The sequence below is a fragment of the Acipenser ruthenus genome, chromosome 11 (genome assembly GCF_902713425.1).
Source record: "Acipenser ruthenus chromosome 11, fAciRut3.2 maternal haplotype, whole genome shotgun sequence".
Lineage (NCBI taxonomy): Eukaryota > Metazoa > Chordata > Actinopteri > Acipenseriformes > Acipenseridae > Acipenser > Acipenser ruthenus.
In genome coordinates, this window is record NC_081199.1 from 36689016 (window position 1) to 36714015 (window position 25000).

General features: G+C 35.7%; 1 protein-coding gene across 2 annotated transcripts in view; it reads left to right on the forward strand.

Moving 5' to 3' along the window:
• LOC117426388 (rho GTPase-activating protein 15-like) overlaps positions 1-24654 on the forward strand; it is a 167000-nt gene extending 142346 nt beyond the window's left edge. The window contains exons 14-16 of one of the 2 annotated variants that reach the window (XM_034043908.3): positions 888-993; positions 21757-21793; positions 22085-24654. In XM_034043908.3, the coding sequence (XP_033899799.3) occupies positions 888-993; positions 21757-21793; positions 22085-22243 (302 nt within the window). In that variant the 3' untranslated portion in view covers positions 22244-24654. The remainder of the gene's footprint in view (positions 1-887; positions 994-21756; positions 21794-22084) is intronic. The other variant, XM_034043909.3, reaches the window with a different exon arrangement.
• The last annotated feature ends 346 nt before the right edge of the window (positions 24655-25000 follow it).

Consider the following 25000-nt stretch of genomic DNA (forward strand, 5'->3'; position numbering starts at 1 on the left):
CTAGTGCAGGTAACTACTTTACAAACCATTAAGATTAGTTGGCTCTTTTTCGAAGATAACAGCTCCCATTCCCCTCTTCATTGTAATAATATCCGGGCACAGATAAATGCCAGAGCAATTGGCAGAGGTGTTTATCTTGTGAGGTTTTCAAATGCTGACGCAAGTCATCAGTTGTGAACAGTTTCTGAACTTGTCTAATATCTTCACAATACAGGGATTTGTGTTGGTTTATTTATATAGTGAGAGAGAGAGAGAGAGAGAGAGAGAGAGAGAGAGAGAGAGAGAGAGAGAATTATAATTATTCTTATATTGTTGGTGTACATGACCAGATGTATTCACATTGTAATGGATCTCCATTCAGGAGTGTGCTTGTTTTGAGGTGTATTTATTTGGTTTTATGAACTATTACCCAATGTGTAATATGCTTTCACACTGCACATCCAAGAAAATGATCATAAAAATAAATAGCTAAATCTTATTTCATCTTTATTCGCATGGCAAAAGAGCTAGTGGAGAGCAAACAATTCAGCAGTAAGTGTATCTATACCCTGTGTTACATACTCAACAATCACAACACAATTTATAGTCACTACCTACTGTAATCTCATACAGTTAGGTGTTTCTGTAATGTCCTTACAAAACAAGTAGCAGGTGTTTTAAATTTAGTTCTGCACAATGTTTGGATCTGAATGTTTTGGCCATTATATGTACTGAAATTGTTCTATATAATAACTACCTACCAGTTTACAAAGTCAGATTATATAGTACATATACCACTGGTGAAATACAAAACATAACGATTGTGTTGTGTGTTTGAAAATGTGCTGATACCTTGTCACTTACAGTATGGTGGTAAGTCTCTCATTTGTGTTGCTTTTCTATTACAGAAACACAGGATTACCAGCAACGCGTCCAGTCTATAAAGAAGCTTGTGTCTCAGCTCCCGAAGCCTAATCATGACACAATGAAAGTTCTTTTCAGACATCTTCAAAAGTAAGTTTCATGTATCGCTGTAGTGAATGTATTACTAATATGCAGAAACATATTTCAATTCTATACAAGGTATTGGGGAAAGCAATTTGTATCGAAACCCAGACCCACCTCGTCTGTACTGTCCTAAACACAGAAATCTTTTGTTATGTATTGTTCTTTCATTCAGAAGATACAGAACAGAACAACAACAAAAATGTTATTCAATTTCCACTCAATCACAATTTTCAATAAATAAAACGACTTATCTTCAGTTAAGCTCAGTGACACAGTGACAGTGGTCATCATTTCAGGCTATATGACTGCAAGCAGCATTTGTGCAAGACTTGTAGATAAAACTTGTCCATTTTGCAAGACATGAGTTCAGGTCTTTTCTTTTTCCCTTATCTTGTGAACTTGCACTTGTATTCTCTTAACTTCTTAAGACCTATACATATTGTTGTTTCCGTTAACCTTAGGACTGGCAGGCTTTATTACATACTCTCTAACAACACTCATGCATCATAACATAATGGTATGTCAAACCAAAGAGCATAATCTGTGTTGCACTGATGTATTTGTATACATTTTTATCTGAACATCATCAGATTATAAAAACTAATTAACTCAAGTCTTATAACTGACAGTCGAGAAATGTTTGGTTACAGCCTTTTTTTTCTTTTTCTTTTTTTTTTTAAGTAAAACATAACATTTTGTAAGTACTAGTAAGAATCAATGTTAGAAGTCCAATAAAATAAACAAACTATTTAGGTCCTGCTTTAATAATGTAAGTGATAAATCAATGTATAATGTTATACTATATACAGTGTCACTGGGAACATGCTTAATTGTTTCTATCAATTATTTGACTCCCATTTTCTACCTAATTTTGAATGTTGTTTAACTACAATTATCAAGTCAACCGTCTCTTTTCACTCAAAAAACATAAGCTCCAAATTTGCCAAGACATTAAACCAGGCCCTGCCTGTCTAGTATCAATCTTGTATCTTTGAATGGTTGTCCAAGTAACTCCCTGTGCACTGATCTTATATCCGGAAAGCTTTAGAATAAAATTAAACACCTTGATTGGCTGAACAAGATCACATGACTGTGCAGTAATAACTGTCTTACTGCATGGCTAGGGGCTCATCATGTATAACATTAAAATGATAATCAATTTTATTGGAGTTCTTGTCTTTAGAAAAAAGTGACATACATTTGTAAATGATGGAAAGTAGGCTTTGGTTTTCTGCCCAGTATTGACTGGAAAAATATTTCCAGTGAAACAATTAAAAAGGAAAACTTAAAATGACAGTGACGCCATGGTTTATCAGTTTTTCTCTTAAAGCAGTCTAAGTGACCACTTTAAACTCCTCCCAATGATAATTGTGCTTTTATTTAACTGTATTAAGCGACCACCTGTCTAAGGTGACCAGCAACCACAATTCTCTTACCCAGCAATGGACTCAAACCTGTATTAAGCACCCTTACACAGGGCTATTGTTATAAGAAAAATATGGTTTTAAATGGTATGTCCTAAATTCAAAGGAATACAGTAACCATTTTAGCTGTCTTTTAACTGTAATCAATAAAACAGCAGCGCTCTCTTGTAAAGGAAGAGAGAAAACGTGGAGACACAAAAGGACCTCCCCAGATGACAGAATTAAAGTTATTAAACTTGCAAAGACAGTAAGTGCCAGAAAAACTGCTGAACAATTCAGCACTTGATAGATGCAGATACAGCATTTTGAAACGGAAAGAACCAGGGCTTGAAGTTTTAGGTTTTTATTTTTGTTCACGTGTTTTGCGCCGATTCAATATCTTAATTAAGCTGTTAATTAGTAAACAAAGTCTCTTCTTTTTACCTTGATGTCCTGATTGACTTGCTGATTCTTCATTATTCAAACACAAGAGCAAGCAAGGACATTAATCACTTCCCCCAGATGCTACTTTAACTTGCATTTCGTTCTCGCACTTGCCTCGGAGGTAGCTTCCAATGTGTCCGTTTCGTGTTGTGTTGTTCTTTCCCGCTAATTTAACAGAATGTTAAATTATTATAATATAATTATTATTAATTCATAATTAGGATGTAGCTGCTTAAGATTAAAGGTAAACTGTTAAAAGGAAAATAAACACTGAAAATATCAAGCCATACTTATAAGAGTATGAAAACAATGTGCGCAGTAATCGGAAAAGATCTTATGCTTATGCTGGCGTTGGTTTCAGGCTGCAATGAATCAACACGTACCTGAAAAGCAGACACAGGCATTGAAATTTGCAAAGGATTTTAAACATTTTGTGTGACCTGGCAAGCATTCACTTACTTTCACAAAATAATTTGTTTTGTAAATGCATTATCTAAATGAATGTTATTAAATTACATACTTCCTTTTGTTCATATTACATCTTCTGGCTTTTACAGTGTATGTAAGACATACATAATTACAGGAAAGCATGTCAGAGACAAATAGAAAATTCATAAGTTATGGTCCCTCTTTTAAGAGACCACCTGTGTTAAGAGGCCACTATTAGACTGTGGTCTCTAATTATAGTTTTTATTTTCAACAATAAAAACTATACGCTTTTAACTTTTTCATTCAGTTAAATTGGACACAAATCAGACATACTGTACTTCTTTATTATTATTATTTATTTATTAGCAGATGCCCTTATCCAGGGTGACTTACAATTGTTACAAGATATCACATTACTTTTATACACAGTTACCCTTTTATAAAGTTGGGCTTTTACTGGAGCAATCTAGGTAAAGTACCTTGCTCAAGGGTACAGCAGCAGTGTCCCCCACCTGGGATTGAACCAACAACCCTCCGGTCAAGAGTCCAGAGCCCTAACCTCTACTCTACACTGCTGCCCCAGGTTCCTGAACACCACTTAATACCAATTGATTGGAATTATATGTAATATCTCTTGCTTGGCCAAACTAAAAATCATGAAAGATGTAATCCGATCCATTTTAGTTTTTACACACTTGCAGTATAATAAAACAAATTCTAAAAGCCAGTCAGTGGTCTATTAATGGCTGATGTTTCCAAGCAATGCTAATAGACCCCGGATATGTCCAGACTGTAATCTAACTGAGCCATTGTAAATGGCAGTTAGTACTTGATGTTGGACTAACCGGTACTACATTACAAAACATACACAGTACCAAATTGTATATACAGTACCTTTGTATAGTCATTAAGCATTGTTAGTGCTTCAGCTAGTCTTCAGACTGTGGTTGTAGTTGTTTTTTTTGTTTGTTTTTTTTTGTTTTTTTTATCAAAAAGAACCCCAAAGTTACTGAAGGGCCCTGGAATTATCCAGTGCCTCCAATAAAAAAAATCCTGGTTACTGTTTTCAAACTTTGATAGGATGGTGTCTTTAAAGTCCTTCATATAAAATAAAAAAATTAAAACAAACAGTCCTAGAATAACACTTGACCTTTAATAAAAGGTCATCTGGACTCTATGAGTTGGAATAAGGCATTTCAAACTAAACATAAAAAGCAAAGTACACCTTTATCTACATCCTTAAAGGTGGGGTGCAATGACATTAAAAAAAAAGTTGTTGAGTGCAGCTAAACTTTCTATACATGTCCTGTTACTTAGAAAGTGGAAAAAAAGCAAATTTGTGGTTAGACCATTTTCAAAAACCTTTGAGACCTCTACCGGAAGAGCGCGCATGCGTGACAAAGTCGAGAGACTGCATACGAGAACGTGACATAACGTGATCATTTTATCACATTATTTATTAATAATGTACATGGGAGGTTGTTAGCTATATACTCACGTCACTTTATACATATTTTCATCTAACAGTAAAACATAATTATAATGAAATGATAGGATCATGCCCTTACCCTTGCACCTCTCTTTTCCTGGCAGCCGCTCGAGTCCCGGAGATTTTACTTTTTTTACTAGAATAAGATGCTGCTGTCCTGCAGGTACCATCCAGATAAATAGATGGTATTGCATCCTTATTTAATTTAATTTTTTGAACAGCACCCATCTTGAACTTCATTACATTAATAAAGCTGTCTTCAGTAAAGTGGGTGCTGCAGATGCAGATGCTGTTGGGCTTAGCATCCCAATCCCTGGTCCTCCTCACGAACTTCACCCATTGCCAGCATCGTACCGGCTCTTTAGGAAACTCGTGGAGAGATACCAATGGCCCTGCTGTGTTAGAACAACCATATATTACAACCTGGGTGTGTTGTATTTTGGCGAGCGGTTTTGGGGAGCGGTAATGCAGGAAAGCAGCGGGTGGGATGGCGAGCTTGTCCTGGTGTGATGTCACGCATAAATTAGCCACAGCTTCGAGTGAGCTGGAATTTTCAGTCTTCAAAGTTGTTTTTTATACACATAGCGTTAAAACCTATACATTAAAACTACACAGATACTTTTATTGACCTACCAACAGTACTATACAAGTGAATTCTGAAAAAAATTAAAAATCATTGCACCACACCTTTAAAATTTACTCATTGTTCATTCAGGTTTTGAAAATATTGTGTTTGCCAACAAAAAATACAAAATATAGCATAAGCTTTCAAGGCTTTTTGGACAGAAGGTCTTCATTAGCTGCGTATACATAGATTCATAAGCAATGGTCATCTTTTATGTGCTTTATTTAAAGTATTCTCCTAGAACTGAAAGATGAAGTGGATGGCAACTGATCATAGTTGGTAACAAAAGTCCTGAGTGCTTGTTGTTCACTCTGTTTTAATGACTCTTTCAGAAGTTGGCAGTGAAGAAGACAATGTAACATGGTGTTTGCATATCAGGAGGTGAGATGTGTGTTGCTCAAGCCTCTTATTGAATGTGTGACTGCAGCTGTTCCCTCAGAATGTGGCTTTTGTTGTTCCTGAACGTTGGTGATGGCTTGATGTACGAAATACACACGATCCTTCACCATGGATCCCTTGTGCGTGTTAGTCTCCTTCAGGCTTATTAACTCAGGGCAGTAAAGACTTCTCAGCCTGCTGTACTCTGCAACTGCAGATGGAAGCACTTTAATGCAGGTGGGGTCAAAGTTTATAAGGTGGACGCCACTTAAGGAAGTAACTCTAGAAAGTGCCACAAAACTTTGGCCACAGGAGAAAATTGAGGTACCAAGGTCCATCATCACTGTTTTGAGTGTCATGTCCTGGCATTTATGAACGGTGATTGTGTGAGCACTGATGACTGGAAACTGCTCCCAAACAATGTAGGCCCTGTCCATGACTTCAAACTTTGACCTTGAGCGTTCAAAGGTATGTGTGTGTCCATTGTTAAAATGGATGGTTTTGGTTTTTACCATCATGGGTTTTTCTAGATAATAGGAAACAGCTTGAAGTTTGGATATTTTTCTGAAGCATCAGCTTACAGCCTATTTTCACTCGTATGCCAGTTTGCAGTCCAACTCTACGACTGCAGTCAGCCTTATAAGCTTTAATTTTTTTCTGGAGGGAAGGAAGGCAGTCTACAGTATCCATTGCCACAAGCTGAATGTACTCCCCAGGCATACTATCAAGCATAGAGGTCTGTATCTGGTTACAGGTGTCTACTGTAGGCAGGTTGAACTTCCATCTTTGTCATCTAAATCCTTCATGTGTTGGATCATTTCGGTTTTGCAGCTGTAAATATGTCCTCCCTTGATTGGTATCAGTCGTTTACTCAACAAAATGTGATCCGTTTTGTTGGTGGCTCCGAGTTTGGCACGGTTAAGCAGATTGGCATAAACCCGGTCCTGCTTCTGGCGTATATTAATTGTGAGTTCATCATACGTGAACAATTTCCACAGGTCCACAGATCCCATACAGCCAGTCAATTTGTGCAAGTGGCACACTCTCTTTAGTAAGTGGCACAAAAGGTGGTTTCTCATGCACAGATGGAAGCTGCAGCAAATCCCCAAGAAGTAAGATATTTATTTTTCCAAACCAGCCATTGTCTTTGTCGGCAGCGTGCAAAATCTTACATAGGTGAAGATGGATGTATAAAAAGATGACATTGGAAATCATAGACACCTCATCAGTAATGATGGATAAGGGCATCTGCTAAGCAAATGAATCTTTAAGCACTGTCGCTCAATGTTACAGTATGTTTAACCCTTAGCGGTCCATTTATTCAACGCGTCTCAGGCGCGTCAGGTCCAGTTTATTTTCACACACGCTGTTTATTTTACATGTGCTGTTTAAAAGTATTTTTTTCATAGTAAAACAGGTTTAAAAGGCACTGCATATCAACAGGACACTCAGTACTGCATCTCCAGCCCTGCCCACCCCTTGTTCACTGTATTGTTCACATACTTCTTCATAGTCCTGCATGCTGATAAATCACCTCCTGATCACTCGTTTTATCACCAAACTCCTCAATAATGTAAATGTCTGTGATATTCTTTGAGCGCTGGATGCGGAAGCAGCTATCTTGTTCGGTCATTGAATGGTTTTCTTGGCTTTATCTGGAGAAAAAACGACTAGAGACCTGTGCTTTACATCTTATTGATGATGTCGTGATGACAGGGTCCAACATCGGACCGGAAAGGGAAAAATTGTAATGTCAGACCTGGCCCGACATAGGACCGCAAAGGGTTAACAAAATGTTGTATAACATGACATTGCAATATCAGATTGGAATGCAGCAAAGTAAGCATGTATAATTGTTTGTACTTACTGTATGACTGGCCCAATTGGTTTGGAGGGCCGTTCCTCGTCGAATTTGTGTGCAATTCAAACTTTACGAAGCGTGCATTAATCCCATAGAAGATTCAGTGATCAATTGTAATGTAATCCAATAGACAGATTAGTGATAGACTGAATGAAAAAAGTATGTTCTTAAAACAACAGTTGGTGTAAAATAAAATCCAACAAAACATAACAACAGTACAAAGAACTGTCATGTTATGTCTGGTAAAATGGCACTCTCAAGCACAGCTGGAGAAGTGATTTGATAAATGATGTGAAATGCAGAAGCAATTTGCTGTTCTAACAAGTTACTGATAATAACACACACGCACATTACGGAAATAGCAAAATTGTTCAACCTATATTGAGGCAATGTATTGTCGTTTGGATAGGGTAAATGTAAATAGTAGCCTAGTCTGTTGAAAGGGTTAAGATGTGAATCTGTGTAGCGTAGTGGTTATGTAGTTGGAGTGAAAGTATGACTAGTTAGGGTTCAAATCCTGCCTATATAATCCTGCCTAAAGTGACCAGATGAGATCCGGCCAAAGATTTGGATTTGATTTGTTCTTGTGTTCATTTGATGGTATTTCTGTATAAGTTTATGACATAAAGTTCAGTAAGTTTCATTGTGTGTGTATATGTGACCTGCCGTAATATTTTGCATTGATTTATGATACATAAACTCAGATTCAGAATCCATCACTTGGAAAAGGACTTCGGTCATTGTACAGAATACAAACTAAGCCACAGTATAAAACACACCAACATGAGATCATATCTATTCATTTTCTACTTGGCGGCAAAGGAGCGCAGCAGCATTTTACTTACTGTGCCGTGATGGGCTAATACTAAAACCAATCCATGTGTCCCCTCTGGCAGGGTTTATGAGGCTCTGTGGCTTATTCAAATTCTCATGGGGCTTTTTTTGCATAAAGTATGATTCACCTACTCCTTTGTACAGGTGGCTAGCTTGCCCCATCGTACTAATTTTAAACCCCATTCAGGGACAAAACCCACCCTTTTTTATATCTAGTGATATAATTCTGTATCATATGCATAAACACTAAACACCTCACATGCAGCTATGTTAATCCTTATAAACAAGCTCAACTGGGGAAAAGGGATTATGAGCAAATATTGCAGGCTGGCACATGCCCAGTTTGAAATAAGAACAAAAAACAGCTGGCAATCGAGTAGAAAGAGACAGCTAAATTGCAGCTGAATGACCTATTTCGGTGCCATGTGCCATAAAGACAGTGTCTTCTCAGAACCAATCTGAGTTAGCGTCTAAAAGTCTGTTCCCTTTGTACATTTATTCCTTTTGCCTTATTGAAGCAAAAATAATAATAAAAAAAGACTGGCATGTATGACAGCATGGTATTGGGATATGTATATAGGAAAAACTCCAGAACTGTGGGCGCCACACCCACACCTACTGATGTGGTCCAACTTTTTTTTTTTTTCTTTTTCTCTTCAGAGGCACCTAATTAAGAAACCCTGACTCATTTACATTGATTCGTTTGATCTAAATTACACTCCAAACCGCACCAAATTAGGATCATCTGTGAATGTGAAATGTTTTTTTTCCCTGTGTCTAGCAGCATAAAACCAGCTCTGGAGGGCACATGCTCAAGTGATGAGAAGGATTATAGTTTTTCAAGTTCTCCTGAGACCTAGTTTTTCCACTGACAGTGCAGGGAAAGTCTTGGACAATTATCTGTGGATATGTTTATTATTATGTTTCTTTTTTTCAGTCACTAGATAGATGCTCACTGTGATTTCTAAATAGAAGTAACACCTAGTTCAACATTTAGATGACATTCACCCTGAAATCTTTTGGGCGTATAAATAAACATACTGTGGCATGCTTTTTTTTTTTTTTTTTTTTTTTTTTTTTAATAAACATGCTTCAATAGTGTTTTTATCCTTTTTGGTACAACAAATAATTCAATTCAACATGGACATTCGCAATCTTTCTTTTGGAGCAAAATGTTACCTTTTTAAGCAAAATAATGTCCCCAAGCTTGAGCTCTGTTGGCTCTCATGTGTCAGAAAAGGAGACCTTTTAGACCTCAAAGACTACATTTTCATAATTAGTCTGTGTATTTTAATTTCTTAAACCACTGACAGCATAAATTGTTTGCCTTTTGTGACCACAATATAACTTTCTAAAGTTAGCAGCTAACAACAATAGAGTTGTGTGCATCAGTTATGCATGTAAAATATGTATTATTCCTTCAGTCAGTACAAAATTAATTAGCTTTTCACCATCTTTTTGTACACATTCACCAAAATAATTACGATTTGGCAAAGATTAGAATGAGGAAAATCTAAATTAGGGCACATGTGTTTATGTGTAGTCTGATAGAATTATTGTGGAAGTTGTTCGGAATTCCTTTGTTCACTGCACAGAAAATACGGTATGAAAGTTTAAACTTGAGGGGCTCTATTTTTACCCTGGCTTAGATACCAGACACAGTAAGTCTATGCTCTTTATTGTGGGCTAGCAATGTGCTATATGGAGCCATTATTCTTTTTTTTCTGATCTGCATAGCCTGGATTTAATAAGCAGTTGTATATCCATATTGTGATGATGTGGTCAAGGAAACCAGATTTTTTTAACTGTACCTTCACATCCCCATGTACTATTTATTCCATTCCCGTGGGTGTATTGGGAGTGGTGTTTTTTGTAGTTGTTTTTTTTTTTTGGAGAGTTCACCACATTGAAACAATGGTTTTTTGTCAGTCCACAGTGGCACGCATGAGGTTTGTGAAGGTATCATGCTCAGAATTTGTATGATAAATGCTCTATGGTGAACACTTCATTTTTGTTCTTGTTCTTTAGTCCTTCGTAGCCAGTTTAGTTTCAGAGACCTCCAAAAGGTTTATACCATCTGAGCATGTTGACAGGGAATTATGTTTCTGAATTAAATATCCATCAAGCACAATGATGCCAAAAAACAACAGTTAAGTTGTGATTGGACAGACCAGTCCAATTTTGCAAAGAACCTCTGTAGTCATAAGACAAATATAACATAAATCTGGCCCTTTCGTTTCAAGAATGCACATCAGGGGTGTTGTGATTCAGAGTGTGTTGATCCTTTTTGTCAGGAGATGATGAGAATGGATACCAGTGAGTGTGGCTGCAATGTCTTCTGGCTCCTTCCTCAAGGCTAAGCTTGGTAATAAATAAATAAATAAATAACTAGTTGGCTCTATAATTAAAAGCAATGTTAGAAACATTAACTTCATTTTCTAAAGCCTCTCTTCTGACCTAGTTAGGAAAAAATTGAGAATATTTGTTTATCATTCAACTTTTTTAATTACATACCATATTTATTTTAAGCAAAGGGACTGATTATTCTGCATTTGTTAGGAAAGTTTGATCAGCATTGTGCTCCATTTGGTATTTGCTCAGAAAACTACACTCATAATGGGAAGAAATTGAATTAGGTAAAAATATCTGATAACTTAGGTATGTTTTTTGATTTTATTTGATTTTATCCCTGTAAATGGGAAAAAAAAAATTTGAAATTGTTTTTATTTTCTATTATTATTATTATTATTATTATTATTATTATTATTATTATTATTATTATTATTATTATTATTATTATGTGTGAATCTGTTTGCGAAGTTAATCTATATGCTTTGACATACTGTATAAAATATGCTATTGTGCTGCAATTTACAATCATATGAAAATATTATTATATAAGAGCTGAGCGTGTTTGGGTTTGGTGTGCTGCCATGAAAAAGTCCATCCTAGCCTAAGCTGTATGTGTCCATGTTGTTCTTTACATGGCTACCGTGAAGCTCAGAACATTCATGGTAGCCAGAGGCAGTGCAAACAGTGACAGAGATGTACCATGAAAATGTGTGTGTCAATGTGCCCCCCTCAATTTATTAACTGGCCTTCAGCTCAAGGAGCCTTAATCCTGACCCTAATAAAGAAAGCCTAGGGGGAAATGGCATTGAGCACCAACTCCTATATCCTGTTGTTCCCTGGTCAAAATTAGATGCTAATTAATTACCATTGGCATCTTTAGCAATGCATGTCAGCTTCTATTTGGGATATCAATTTGTTATCTGATCAAACTGAATACTCTTAAGCTACCTCGGTGTATCCAGTTTAGGAATGTTTAGGCTTTTTGTGTTTTGTTTTATATATATATATGTGTGTGTATGTATTTCAATTGGGTGTGTTAAAATGAATTTGTGTTTGATCAACATCTAGTCAGTGCAGTGGTTGAGGCCTATGTTTTAAATCTGTGCACCTTTTGTTAACATGGCTGTATAAATAAATTACTTAAAATTATTGGACTCCCAGATCATGCCAGGATTGTGTGCTGAAGGGGCTCAATGCATAATGTAACTAGTTTGTAACTAGCACTATGGCAATTGATGTTGCATTAAAATCAACACCTCATCGCTTCTGCTCTTCCAAGCTAAAAGTGGTAGAGCAAAAGCAACCTTCTTGAAGGTGGGTGGCATTGACCGCACTTCCACAGGAGAAAATGAAAGGATGCCATACAAGCTATTTTGGAAACTATTATATCTCCCAGCAGTCTGTGATCTTTATAAATTAATTTACTTCTATTTTGTACAATAAACATACTCATTTTTTAGTTAATATATTTATTTACTAATAATTACGGTAACATCCTCTCTCAACCCCTTTTTTGTATCTTATTATGTAAGCCAATGTTTAATTATACTAATTTACTGCAACTTGCAAAACTAGGTGAAGTGAAGTAAAACTGAGACATCCATTATATTTTTTCTCAAGATTAAGCATTTTAGATTAGAGCTGTGTATTTTCTTAGTGCCACCCTTGTGACTTGTAGATACTATAATTGCTATTGTCAATGCTGATTAATGAACATTCATTAATAAACATCCTGTTATTAAGTTTCCACCTGCAACTGATGATCTTGCCTGGAATCAATTAACCTCTGTTATTGTGATGTATCCCACAAAGGCATGTTGGCATAGGTCAGACTGAGCAATCAATTTGAGTGTTTGATTTTACCATATTGAGGTTGTTACCTTTGTTTTCTTCCACCTTCTTTATGGTCATAGTGCCTGAAGACATTTGTTCATTTGTTCAGTATTTCAACCTCAACCTTCTCTAACTATAGAGTGACCTCCTCTTAACCCCCTTTAAAGCAGTTTTTGTACCATTGAGTAAGTTTAATTTCTTTTTTTTTATCCTGTTAGTGATTATATCTGTCAGGAGGCCTAGTAGATGTTCATAAATACAAAATATTGACTTCAAAGTTGAAATGAATATAATTGTCTACAGTTACTGCAACTTTAATTTGAGGAAAAATGTTGTGTATGATATATGATATTGTCTGAAATAGAGGTTCCTCTATCAATGTTCATGAAGTGTGTTTAACCCTAAATGAACAATGGGAATTGTGGAATTACTTTCCTTATCTCAAGCTCTGCATCTGCCTAGCCATGCTGCGTAAATGAATGCTGGCAAGATGGTATCCAAAATGGTAATAATAACGTTGAACAAAATATCTTTAAACACATGTTGGGTATGAGTGGATGTTCTGTGTTAAGCACAGAGATCGGACATTTTACATTGTATTTAACAAGGTTCTATCTATTTTTGAAAAAAAAAATAGGTGGGGGGGGGGGGGGGGGGGGGGGGGGGGTAAATAGCATAGTATATTTGAATGTATTTGATTAAAAAAACTATTTCAATTAGGACACTGACCAGAATGCACTGTTCCTTGTTCACATATTATCTATGACTTGTCTAAAGCTTGCAGATTCATCATTAAAAGCAATACACATTGCATTCTTGGGTTTTGGGATGTTATACTTGAGTAAACAGCAAGCATAATTGTGCTTTAAAGAATTAACTGAAGTTTCTAGAACATTGTTTGCAAAACTGACTCTGAAACCTAACACTAAAAAACACATTAAAAAAGAAATAGATTGTTGGTTTGTTTTATAGCAAGGAATATGTTTCTTATTAAACAACAGGTCTCTGTGAAGACTGAAAAAAAATATGTATACAGACAATCGCTGAAGGTGTTGATGCAGTTATTTACAGTAACAATAACTGTGTCAGTGATGAAACAGAACCAGCACAACAGCACCTATGTTAGCATTTCCATTTCTCTATTGACAGGCACCATGTTCCACTTGATGTACTTTTGGGTTTCTACCAATTACACAATGACACATTAGAACAGCATGATTTTGACCTTTTCATAAATATGTTGACACCAAGGTAATGTCAATGTCAGAATCCTGGATGTCACAAAATGGCATACCTCAATGTGAATGTCATTCTTCTGCATTTGAAGCATCTGATGGTGCTGTGTTAATTTCAAGTGAATTAAGTGCAAATAATTTAGCTCTAATATGTTCCAGATAGACTAACATGCTTATGTGAATTCCTGAGATGCACCATGTGAAAACCATAAGAAATAGTTACAGTGTTATCTATACCAATCTACAATGTTTTACTCAGTTCAATGTGTGTATATTGGAGTACATTTTGTAATTTACTTTGATAGACTGGCAAGGCTCTATTCACAATGGCTAAACACACATTAGGATACAATCACCTACCTTGAGATATCAGTCTTTTACAAAGACTACTCCTGTAACCTTTTGGTATATATCTCTTCTAGTATATAACTTGCACCAGCATACAATGTATAAAAGGTGACAGAAAAAGCCAGGCCGTAAATGATTTCTTAAGACTTACCAACCTTTGACAAAGCTCTTTAGACACTTAACAATCTTAGTTGTAATCTGGGTTAGTTTAGACCAAGTAGATAATTAGAAATTACTAACATTGTCCAAAAGGACCCATGTTTGTCAAATTATCATCTGTTTAATTGCCTCATATCATAGATAATGCCATATTGTAAACCTAAATTGAAACCACAGGGCATATTTACACCCTTTATTGATTATAATTATGCACTCTCAAGCTTGTGGCCTTGAAACGTCTCTTAGATCAGTGGTTCCCAACCTGTGGTCTGAGAGTAAACTCCGGGTGGTCCGCAAACAACTCCAAAAATTCAGTTACACAGTTCTAAGCAACACAACAGCTTGTGATGGTGTAAACATGATCGTACTGAAGGGTCATTCTGGGCCCGTGATCGGGTCAATGCGTTAAAAATACGCACTTCGTTTCTTTGACTTGCTGGGCCACCACAATTTGCAGTACAGCTTGTTAACACACATCAGAGGGGAGGTATATAATTCACTGCCTGCTTGTTTGTTTTTTCGTGAGACGTCACTGAGACGGGTATTTCATTTTTAAAGGGCGGAGACATTTTCAACAGCACAGAGAAACAAAACGTGACAAAAAAAAAAAAAAAGCTTATTTGGTTTCTAAAGTACTTTATAATGCCCCCCCCCCCCCCCCCCCCCCCCCCCCCCCCCCCCCCCGAGTGTTCTGAGAAAAAGGACATCAATTCTAAGATGCTACTGTACAAAATTGATTTTTTTGTGAATTCTTATAGGAAGAGTCCCACTGAAAAACGCTTGGTCCTTAAAGAGTTAACCACATTATATATAACTATGAGATATGTATGTAGTCTGCATTTTTCACCTTTATCTGTTTTCCTTTATTACAGATGCGTAGTGAGTGCACTACGTTGCGTTAGAAACGGATAGATTAATTAATTTGCTACACTAGGTAACGGTTGTGGGGACCAGCACTGATATTTACATTTACTGGAAGCACCAGTGCATTATTTGTCAGGAGATTTTGTCAAACAAAACTCTTAATCCTGCAAAATTGAAATGTCTTTTATCTACAAAGCATTCAGAATGTGAAAAAAATAATATTTTTTAAACAAAAGAAATAGGAACTTTGCCATCAGCAACTTTCAAAACATAAAATGACAACATTCCTCGATGAACTGGTAGCAAAGATTTAAGTCTAGGAATCTTATTAAGTTAGGTATGTTATATAAATACTTTACTTTCTACATGTACTCACACATACACACATACAAATTAGTTTAAAAATGCTGTTGTGAAAAAATGCGTGACAAGTGTTCCGTGGGAAAAATCCAAACACCAAGGTGGTTTCTACATTGAAAAAAGTTGGGAACCACTGTCTTAGATGATCAGGGGTGATCTAAGCCAAAAGTTTAAAGCTCACAAAGTCTGCTTTATTTCTAAGGACATTAAAGTTACTGTTAATATTTAAAGATGAGAACCAACTCTACATATTGTTTTTTGTGCATGTTAAAATGCTTGTAAATAAAGACACCAGCACAGTGCAAATAGCACAGAACAATCTGAGTTACATTTTTGTTAGCTCATTTTGGTACAACACTCTGTAGCCTACAGCTGGTACAAAATGTTTCTGTGTGCTGACCAGCACTAATTCAAATCATCATACTACTACAATTCTGGCTGCACTGCACTGGTTGCCTGTCTAGTAAATAATTGATTCTTCTCACCTATAAAGCCCTGAAGGGCTTTGTCTATGAATTTGTATCGCTTTACATCACAGCTTCTACTTAGAAGCTTCTGTGTGCCAGCCTACTTAATGCTCAGTTCGATCCATATCCCACAGGGACAGTGCTTTCAGCTGCTAGACACTCAAACTGAAGAAGTCTCTGCATAGAGATATCATATATTCTGTATCTATTCAAGGTTTCAAATCAAAGCTTAAAACTTATTTTATGCCTTGGCTTACAGTAAGGTTTCTCTTGGTCCATGTACTGCACCCTAGCAGTGTGGAACATGAAGGGCTGCTCTATAAGCTAAAATTGTATTGTATTGTAACTTAAAGTCAGTTCTCTGGCAACTTTTGAGCTTTTGAGAGTTCACATTGCATTCCTTTCAGAAATGTATGGGTTTAATTGTCCAGATAATGAAAAAAAGTATTTACTAATGATACAGTTATACAGTTATGTTATTGTGTATACACATTCATTGCCTATTACATATGAACTACCTTGACCAAAGGTCACTATGCATATATGAGAGAACAACAATACAAAAATGTCAGCCTAAAGTTGTTCTGTGCCTTAGTTCTACATACTTAACATCATAAACCAGAAGACAGAAACCTAAGAATACGTGAAATAGTGGGATTTAATAGCACTAAGGATATTATAGATGCCTGAATCCCTACATCTAAAAGACTGTTAAACTTGATTGCTTGATTGTCATCAAGGTCTAGTTTTTAATGAAGTATAGAACACAAGAGTCAGAAACATTAAGAAACACCACCTGTTAATAAATGTTGACAGAGAGTGATGCCCAGCTGCTATCCTATCCCAGCAGCTTTCTGTTTAGACCCCCCAACCTCATTAAAGGCTCTTTTAAAGCATGCACAATAATTCAATAATTCTCAAAAATCACTCTCTTTAGATTCTATTAAGAAATACAATTTTAGGGGGCTCCCGAGTGGCACATCCTGTAAAGGCTCTCCGCGTGGGGTTTAGGATGTGCCCTATAGCCTGGATGTCGCCTGTTCAAGTCCAGGCTATTCCATTGCCGACCTTGGAGGGGAGCTCCCAGGGGCAGCGCACAATTGGCCGAGCCAGCCAGGTTGGCCAGGGTGTCCTCGGCTCACCGCGCACCAGCGACCCCTGTGGTCTGGACAGGCGCCTGCGGGCTTGCCTGTAAGTTGCCCAGAGCTGCGTTGTCCTCCGACACTGTAGCTCTGAGGTGGCTGCATTGTTAGCCTGCAGTGTGTAAAGAAGTGGACGGCTAACGGCACACGCTTCGGAGGCAGCGTGTGTTCGTCTTCGTCCCTCCCGAGTCAGCGCAGGGGTGGTGGCGGTGAGTTGAGCCTAAAAATAATTGGACATTCTAAATTGGGAGAAAATAAGAAAAATAATTGTCGACTAAATTAAAAAAAAAATACAATTTTAATCAAACCTGTGGTGATAAATTGCAGATTGCTTGTAAAGGTGAGTTGGAGTCATTTTACACCATAGCATTTCTAAATGGGATTTTTTTTTTTTTTTTAACTATAGCTTCTGATTTTTTTAAGTTTGCTCTCAAACTTAATTCTGAAATTGATACTTTACAATTTTTGATGATTCATTTCAGTATGTCCCATTGGGACATTTTGGTGGATCTGTCTTTTGTAAAAGCCAGGCTCCCAGCTGCTGCCAACAAATCTGCAGTGTTTCCATTTTAGCCTGCCTCCACTGTCAAGTTCCAGAGAAGCAGCTACACAGTCCAGACTAGGGCAAGAGCACTGGATTATGTTTTTTTTTTATTATTATTATTATTATTATTATTATTGTACATACTATAGGTTTGGTTAATCTACAATCACAATTTAAAATGCTTTGTTTAATAAATCTACAACAAAGATACTAGCACAAGCCAATTCCACATATCTTTCTTGAAAATGTGTAGACAATATAGTACAGATTACCAATATGATGTATTGTGACATCTGTTATATGTATTAAATAAACATATAAATGTAGTTCACATAGAACATCCCTGTACCAATACAAAGTCAGAAGTACTAAGGCCTAAATCTTTTGGATACAATTATTGACAACAGTATGATGGCTGAGTGCTCTAAGGTTAAATAAGAACTGATCTTATTTTCAGACTGTTTAAACAACATCATTTGTCTTTTCCTTGACAACTTGGACTAAAGCCTCTTACCACAACCTTCAATTGTGTTCCAGTTTTGTCTGTAATGGTTCCTGAGGCGGCATGCTGGCTTCTCTGAGTAAGTCCCCATGTATTGACAGCAGGAGTCATTGAGCGAAGCCTCACTCGGGCAGAACAATTTTTAAGCATTCCTTCTTCCAATTTACCCTCTACATTTTACAAAACCTATGTTAACTATGTTATCTTTAACAAGATAACGTGAAATATCACTGCAAGTCTCTTAAGTCACAATAAAGGGAAGAAACTGGCTTCTCTTTTATGAACCTTATCATTAGTAGCAGTTGTTCTAGTAGTAGTGGTAGTTGTCGTAGTAGTAAATGTTTACATTTGTATAATCTATAGGAGTTTACAGTCTTGTTATTTATCATTTCACACAAAGCTGTAAGATAATAAGACTGCCTGTATTTAATAGAAACACATTTCTTCACCGACTTTGCATCATAACAGCTGAGCAAACCAACCATCAAAATCAGCATATCGGTTTACCAGATTTAAATTCCAGTTTCTGGACTATTATTCTTCAAATCAGCTATTAACAAAAGGAAGCCTGGTTTATCTGTCAGTAGCACCAGGGAGTCTTAAGAAAATCTGTTAACAATCGATGGTTGCTCTTCTTACTGATAGTTACATGTGTCAACAATTGTGGATAATGTGCTTCCTAATAACAATAGTTGTGAAGACTTTTTTATTAGCAATTAGTTACTGTGAAATAAATAAAACAGTTTGTTTATAGTGAACAATTACAATTGCGGTATTCATATAAACTTTTTATGTGGTTCTCTTGTATATTGAACTCCTGCAAACTGTTGCCAGAGCTGGGAGGTACAGTTGGTATTTTTTATTCGAGGCTTTAGGGCTAAGGCAAAGACACTTTTATTTTACCTTTCGGATTCTGAGGCTTAAAGCATTGCCTTATTATTATTAATACAATTCTGTAGCTTCATGTATTGTTTAATTATATTGCATTGGTGTTGCCCCCATCGACAACGACATTCTTGACCACAAGTTATGTAGATTATCACAATCTGGTGATGTATGGAGGAGCCTGTCTGTGTCGATCCACACGCTACACTCACATTTTTAAATGTACATACTGCAGATGTCCTGGCTTTTTTTTATACTAATAGCTCTCATTTTGTATTCACAGCCATGGCAGTGGATTTATGTTACAAACATACTTCTCAATGTAGCTGAGCCTAGTTTATCATGAATATTATCGACATGTTATGAGTCAGTATTGATTATCAGATGTTGCCATATATTTAACCAATAACTATAGGGTGTATTAAGCGTTCGAGGAGATAACCGTCTTCTGAGTGAATAAGCATTGAGACCACATTATGTTAGAGAGTTCACCCTGCACCCTCTGTTTATTTATTTTAAGTGACAAGTGTTTGAGGGTAAACACACTTTTATATTTGATTCCTCATACACAGACAGAAGTAGTCAAAAAAATTAATTTTTCCTAATTTCTACTACCATGCTAGTGACTTATCTGAAATGTTGTTTTTTTTTGTTTTGTTTTTTGTGCCAAAATAAAATAGAGCTAGATTTTCATAGGTGGTCCTTGATTGTTTCTCCAGAAAAATACAAAATTATTCATGGACCTGAAAACTGAAAACAGAACTGTATACTTAAGGAACCCCCTGTAAAAACGTAATCCTGCAGAAATGTGAAAATGAAAGCCTTGCTATATACTGCAATGGTAGATGGATTTTACAGTGTGGTTGCCTTGGTTTGTTTTTTGTTGTTGTTGAAACTGTTTGTAATAAGTACATGGGTACAATCACATAAATGTAAGTTGAATCTTCATTGATATTTGCATGTAATTGCCTATTTTTATTATTTCCAAGGTGCATTTTAGCTATGTATTCTCCATTTAAGTGAAACGTACATATGGTATTATTTGTTCTCGTTGTGAAACACATTTAAAAACATATAAATATGTCCAGATCTCATTATTTTAATACACCACATATATTTGAAAATGTGCAGGATAGTGGAAAATGAAATTAATTAAAAAACATTGAAGTGGATACCATCATGTATTGTAAAGATTGACATATATGTTCACCTTTAAATATATTTGTTTGACCTTTGCCCAACTGCTGTATTATTCAATCAGCACCAGACGTTTCCAACAAACACCAAACCTAAGCACTCTTTTGCATCTTAGAGATCAATTACAATTTCCGGTAGTATGCTCTTTCAGATTTTTCTTTTGCAATTTCAGCCACAAACCTTATTTGTCATGTAATATAATTACTCTGGTATTGAAAGTTATCTGCCTGCTGTGGTTATTTTGACTGAAACGAGTCTGAAATGAGATGAGCTAGCCCAGGGGGTGCCAGGTGTATGCTATAGAAATCTGCTCTCCTCCCAATACCTATTCCATTGGGCAGCATACAACATGTTGTTCAGTGCATTATGTATGTGTACAGTCTATCACTGTTGAATGTAATTATTACAGTACTTTAATCTTGCTTAATTTCAATATAGGGTGAATACTGTACTCAATTCCATCCTCATCATGCTGGTGCTAATCAATACTTGTACATACCTACCAAAATACAGAACTAGAAAACCACATAGGATCTATTGGTGGAATCATTAGTGGGATAATTAGGTTAGTATGTAGGTTTACTGATACAGTATAGGAATTGCATGGGTAGAATGGGTCTAGCATAATAGCAAAATAAACCATTGGAAATTGCTTTAGTTATCATAAGACCCCGATTAAACGTTAAAAGCCTCCTATTAAGCTCCTACCCAAATAGACAGTAAGCAATACCTTCCTTTGTTTATAATATTTATAAAAATATTGGTCTTAAAGGTTCCAAGTATTCTTTTAATTATTGTCACTTGTCCATAAATGCCACATGGAACATTTTAAACATGCAACAACAGCTTATTTTTATTTTTATACAAAAAAAAAAAAAAAACATCTGGATTCTTTCAGCTTTGTTTGCAACAAAAGCCTAGTGTTCTCCTTATAAACATTTTGTCGGAATGTTATGGTTTAATATTTGAAGTTTATTTTCCCTCTTTTAGTAATATATATGCTACCCATACTTTTTTTGAGATATAAAAGGTGTTACAAAATGCATACAGATGTTACAGCCTGTACAAATCACACATGATCTATATCTGTGTATACATTCCTAAAGTCCACTTTTCAGTTAAAGAAACTACTATCATCCAAGCAACAAGTAAGTGTTTACAAAATCTAAGGCAAATTTAAAACATTTCTATTCTGTTTATCTCTGCTATGCACAGTAAGGCAATGTCAGAGTAAGGCAACTCTAACCCGACTCATAGGTACTGTACTTAGTTCACTGTAACTATACAGCTATAGGATATAAAACATATAACAGCCTCCAACAGGATGTTTGAAACACAACTGCTAGGTCGTTGCGACAAATTTTGTTCTGGAAAGGGCTAAACGGTTAACGCAAGTCATTTTAAATTTGCGTTCACAGATTTCTCAACGTTCCCCTTCAAACCAACATATGTCTGGTATGCATAAGTGTTTTACTGTAGAGTGTGTAATTCGTTTTCAGTTTTACAAATTCCGTTTCTTTTTTCTCCGCACTTACAAACTGCATGATTAGAATCTATGTATAATTTGAATTACAGATCCATTTGTGTTTTAATGCATGTCACCATATATATGTAGATTCTTTTTTATAATTCAGTACTATTCTACATCTTCATTTTCTGCACGTCCTCATGGTTTGCATTATTAGTATCAATTAGACCCTAACAGTGCTATTTTTTTAATATATTTATTTCTTTTCTTTTAAACAGGATCATTGCCAAGGCCTCGGAGAATCTCATGTCCACCCAAGGTATAAGCATTGTGTTTGGACCCACTCTCCTGTGGCCTCAGTTCGATACTGGAAACATGGCTGTGCATATGGTATACCAGAACCAGATAGTCGAACTGATATTAATAGAATATTCTGAGATCTTTGGACCCACAGATGACTGACTTCAACAACAAAAACAAATACACTTTTCGATTTTGATTTGATTGCCCATTCCAATAATTTGTCAATTTTAATAAATGACCAGCATTGGATCATGGTTATAAAGCTGTATATAATCTCTTCATTCACACAGCTATAAATGGCTTTTGCTCTACATTCATTTCTTAACCACTGAATGGTATATAGGATGCATTCCCTCAATTCTACACCAAGAATGCTATTCACAGCTACTTAGGTAAAGGATAATTGTGACTTTTAAAATTATTTGTAATTTTAATTTCTACTAGTTTCCAGTGTTATTAGATTTGTGCATTTATGCTTAAGTTGGCTGCTACTGTATATGCCTATGATTAACCTTGCCAGGGTATGACATGCTTTTGAGCGTGTGCTTCAGAATTGCTAATCAGATGTAAAATGATAGTTTTGTACTGTTTATAAATTACATTTTTATTTCAAACATATTATTACAGTACTTGGAAGTAAAAAGGCTTGTCATCACACTTAATTAAATAAGTGGATATGGACTGATGATCAAGTCCTAGATTCGTAAAAGGTCAATTAATTCTTGTTTATAAAGAAAATAATATTTTGTTTCCCAGCAGAAAAAATAAATAAGTTACATTTTTAATACTATGAATGAATATGCATGGCCTGTAACCATCGTGAATAGCCTACAGTACAGTGTAAGTTTGTTTTCTCTCTTCCAGGAATCATTAGTAAAACACAATGACCCAGTTAAGTTACAATCCCATGAAAAGGTGAATTTCGTAACTGTTAAGACGTCTCCATTTAGAGATCGAGGCAGTGGTTCAGGCAAGGAAGGTCTTTTACACCAGTCCCAGTGTGTTGAAATTTCCCATTTTAAAACTAACCACTTCAAACCACACTGAACCAAACCAATTCTTAGGGACACTGAGCCATAATATGTCTGAGTTGAGCCACAGTGCACTTCTAATGCAGAAGAAACCCAGAATAAGAGTAACAAACTGCCATATAAACTTCACCAACATATTTTTGGCACTATTTACAGACCACTGTTTTTAAATATGCAAATACAGATGCACTAGATAGCCATAATTCACAATATGCAATGATATACATAATCCACTGCCTCACAGTCTGATAAAATGCCAATGCAATAGACTCTTCTTGCACATGAATAGAGTTTTGAACAATTTGTATCAGCTGGTAGCCAACAAAGGTTTTTGAATATAGCCTGCCACATTAGAGTGCTTTATTTCAATGCATTAGAGTAGAAATCCAACCCCCTAAGAGCTGGCATAGCTATAAACGGAATTTAAATGTTACTGTTGCAATAAAATATACCTCCATGTGTATAAGCGTGTTTATTTTTCAATAAAAATCATAACAAACAACATCATGTTTTCATTGGTCACTCTTTGTTTAACATGTCCATTAGTGACCAATAATAAATACTGTACTGCTATAGCCGAAATACACTAGTTTCTGTCTTGTAGATACGCTCATCTCCCTGATAATTACTGAGTTGAATCATACAGCTGTTTTTCTTTAAAACAGCAAAAATGTATACAACACAGTGAGAAAGAGCAGATACAATCTGTATTATAACACATTACACATTCTAAATACATAGCTTCAATGTTATTTTACCAGGATTCTTGGAAACCTTCTTAATAACGTATTCAGTCCAGTCTTTGCATACTATATTGGTCGCATACACATAAACATAGAGTATTTGTTTATGCTTGTACAAAAAAAAGTCACATAGCAGGAGAATGATTGCCAACAATCTGGCTGTAAATGCTTTTTTGGGGTTTATAGAATATGTGTGCTTTGTTTTTTTCAAGCATGATATATACAATAACTGATTTATATTACAGTCGTAAAATAATAATGTTTCTACAGTACGGTTACAATTAAGACACATGACCATTAGACTATGTGATGAACATTAAAGTTGTAAATGCATTCTTATCCAAATAACTGACCCATTTTATTAACTAAAAGTGAATCAAACCCTCCCACTTAAACATTGCATAGTCTCAGCTGATGCAAACTCTATAGTTTCCTAATAGAATTAAACAGTTTATATAAAAAAAAAAAGCAAATACAAGTATAGTTTTGAGTATATGTTTATTGTACCAGTGTATACTAGGGTACTTTTATAAAAAATCAAAAATCCAAGACTGTATTAAAACAAATAGTGACAGTATTTGTTAGTGTAAAAGCAAAACTATTGCCTTTGGGTTACAAAACCTTAACTGCGCAATGATGCCCTTAGCCATTATATAACAATCCCAGTGACTTTTGTAAACCTTAGTCAGTATTTTAAACAAACTTGAAAGTAGTAATTAATTGCATAATATATACTGTACATGTATTGTTGTAAGCATGCATTTTTACTAACCGGCTTTATTTATTTGAGTTATTGTGCTATCTATTTAATAACTTAATAAACCATTATGTTTTGCATTAAATTAAGTGGTTGTCATGTGCATACAATATTCATTGTTAGGCCATCAGCGGCTGTTCTCTAAAGCAATCTGAATACCTATATAGCTTTAGCTTCCCCATGATGGGTTATTCAACAGGCTGGTATATTGGCAAACTAAAATAATAATAATAAAAAAATACTTCAGTAACTAACCACAGGCAGAATAAGCCTTTGATTTTCTACCCAGCTTGCCACACTTCTGAATGATGAATTTTATATAAAAAAAGCTACTGAATTCAACAGAACAGAAGTTTGACC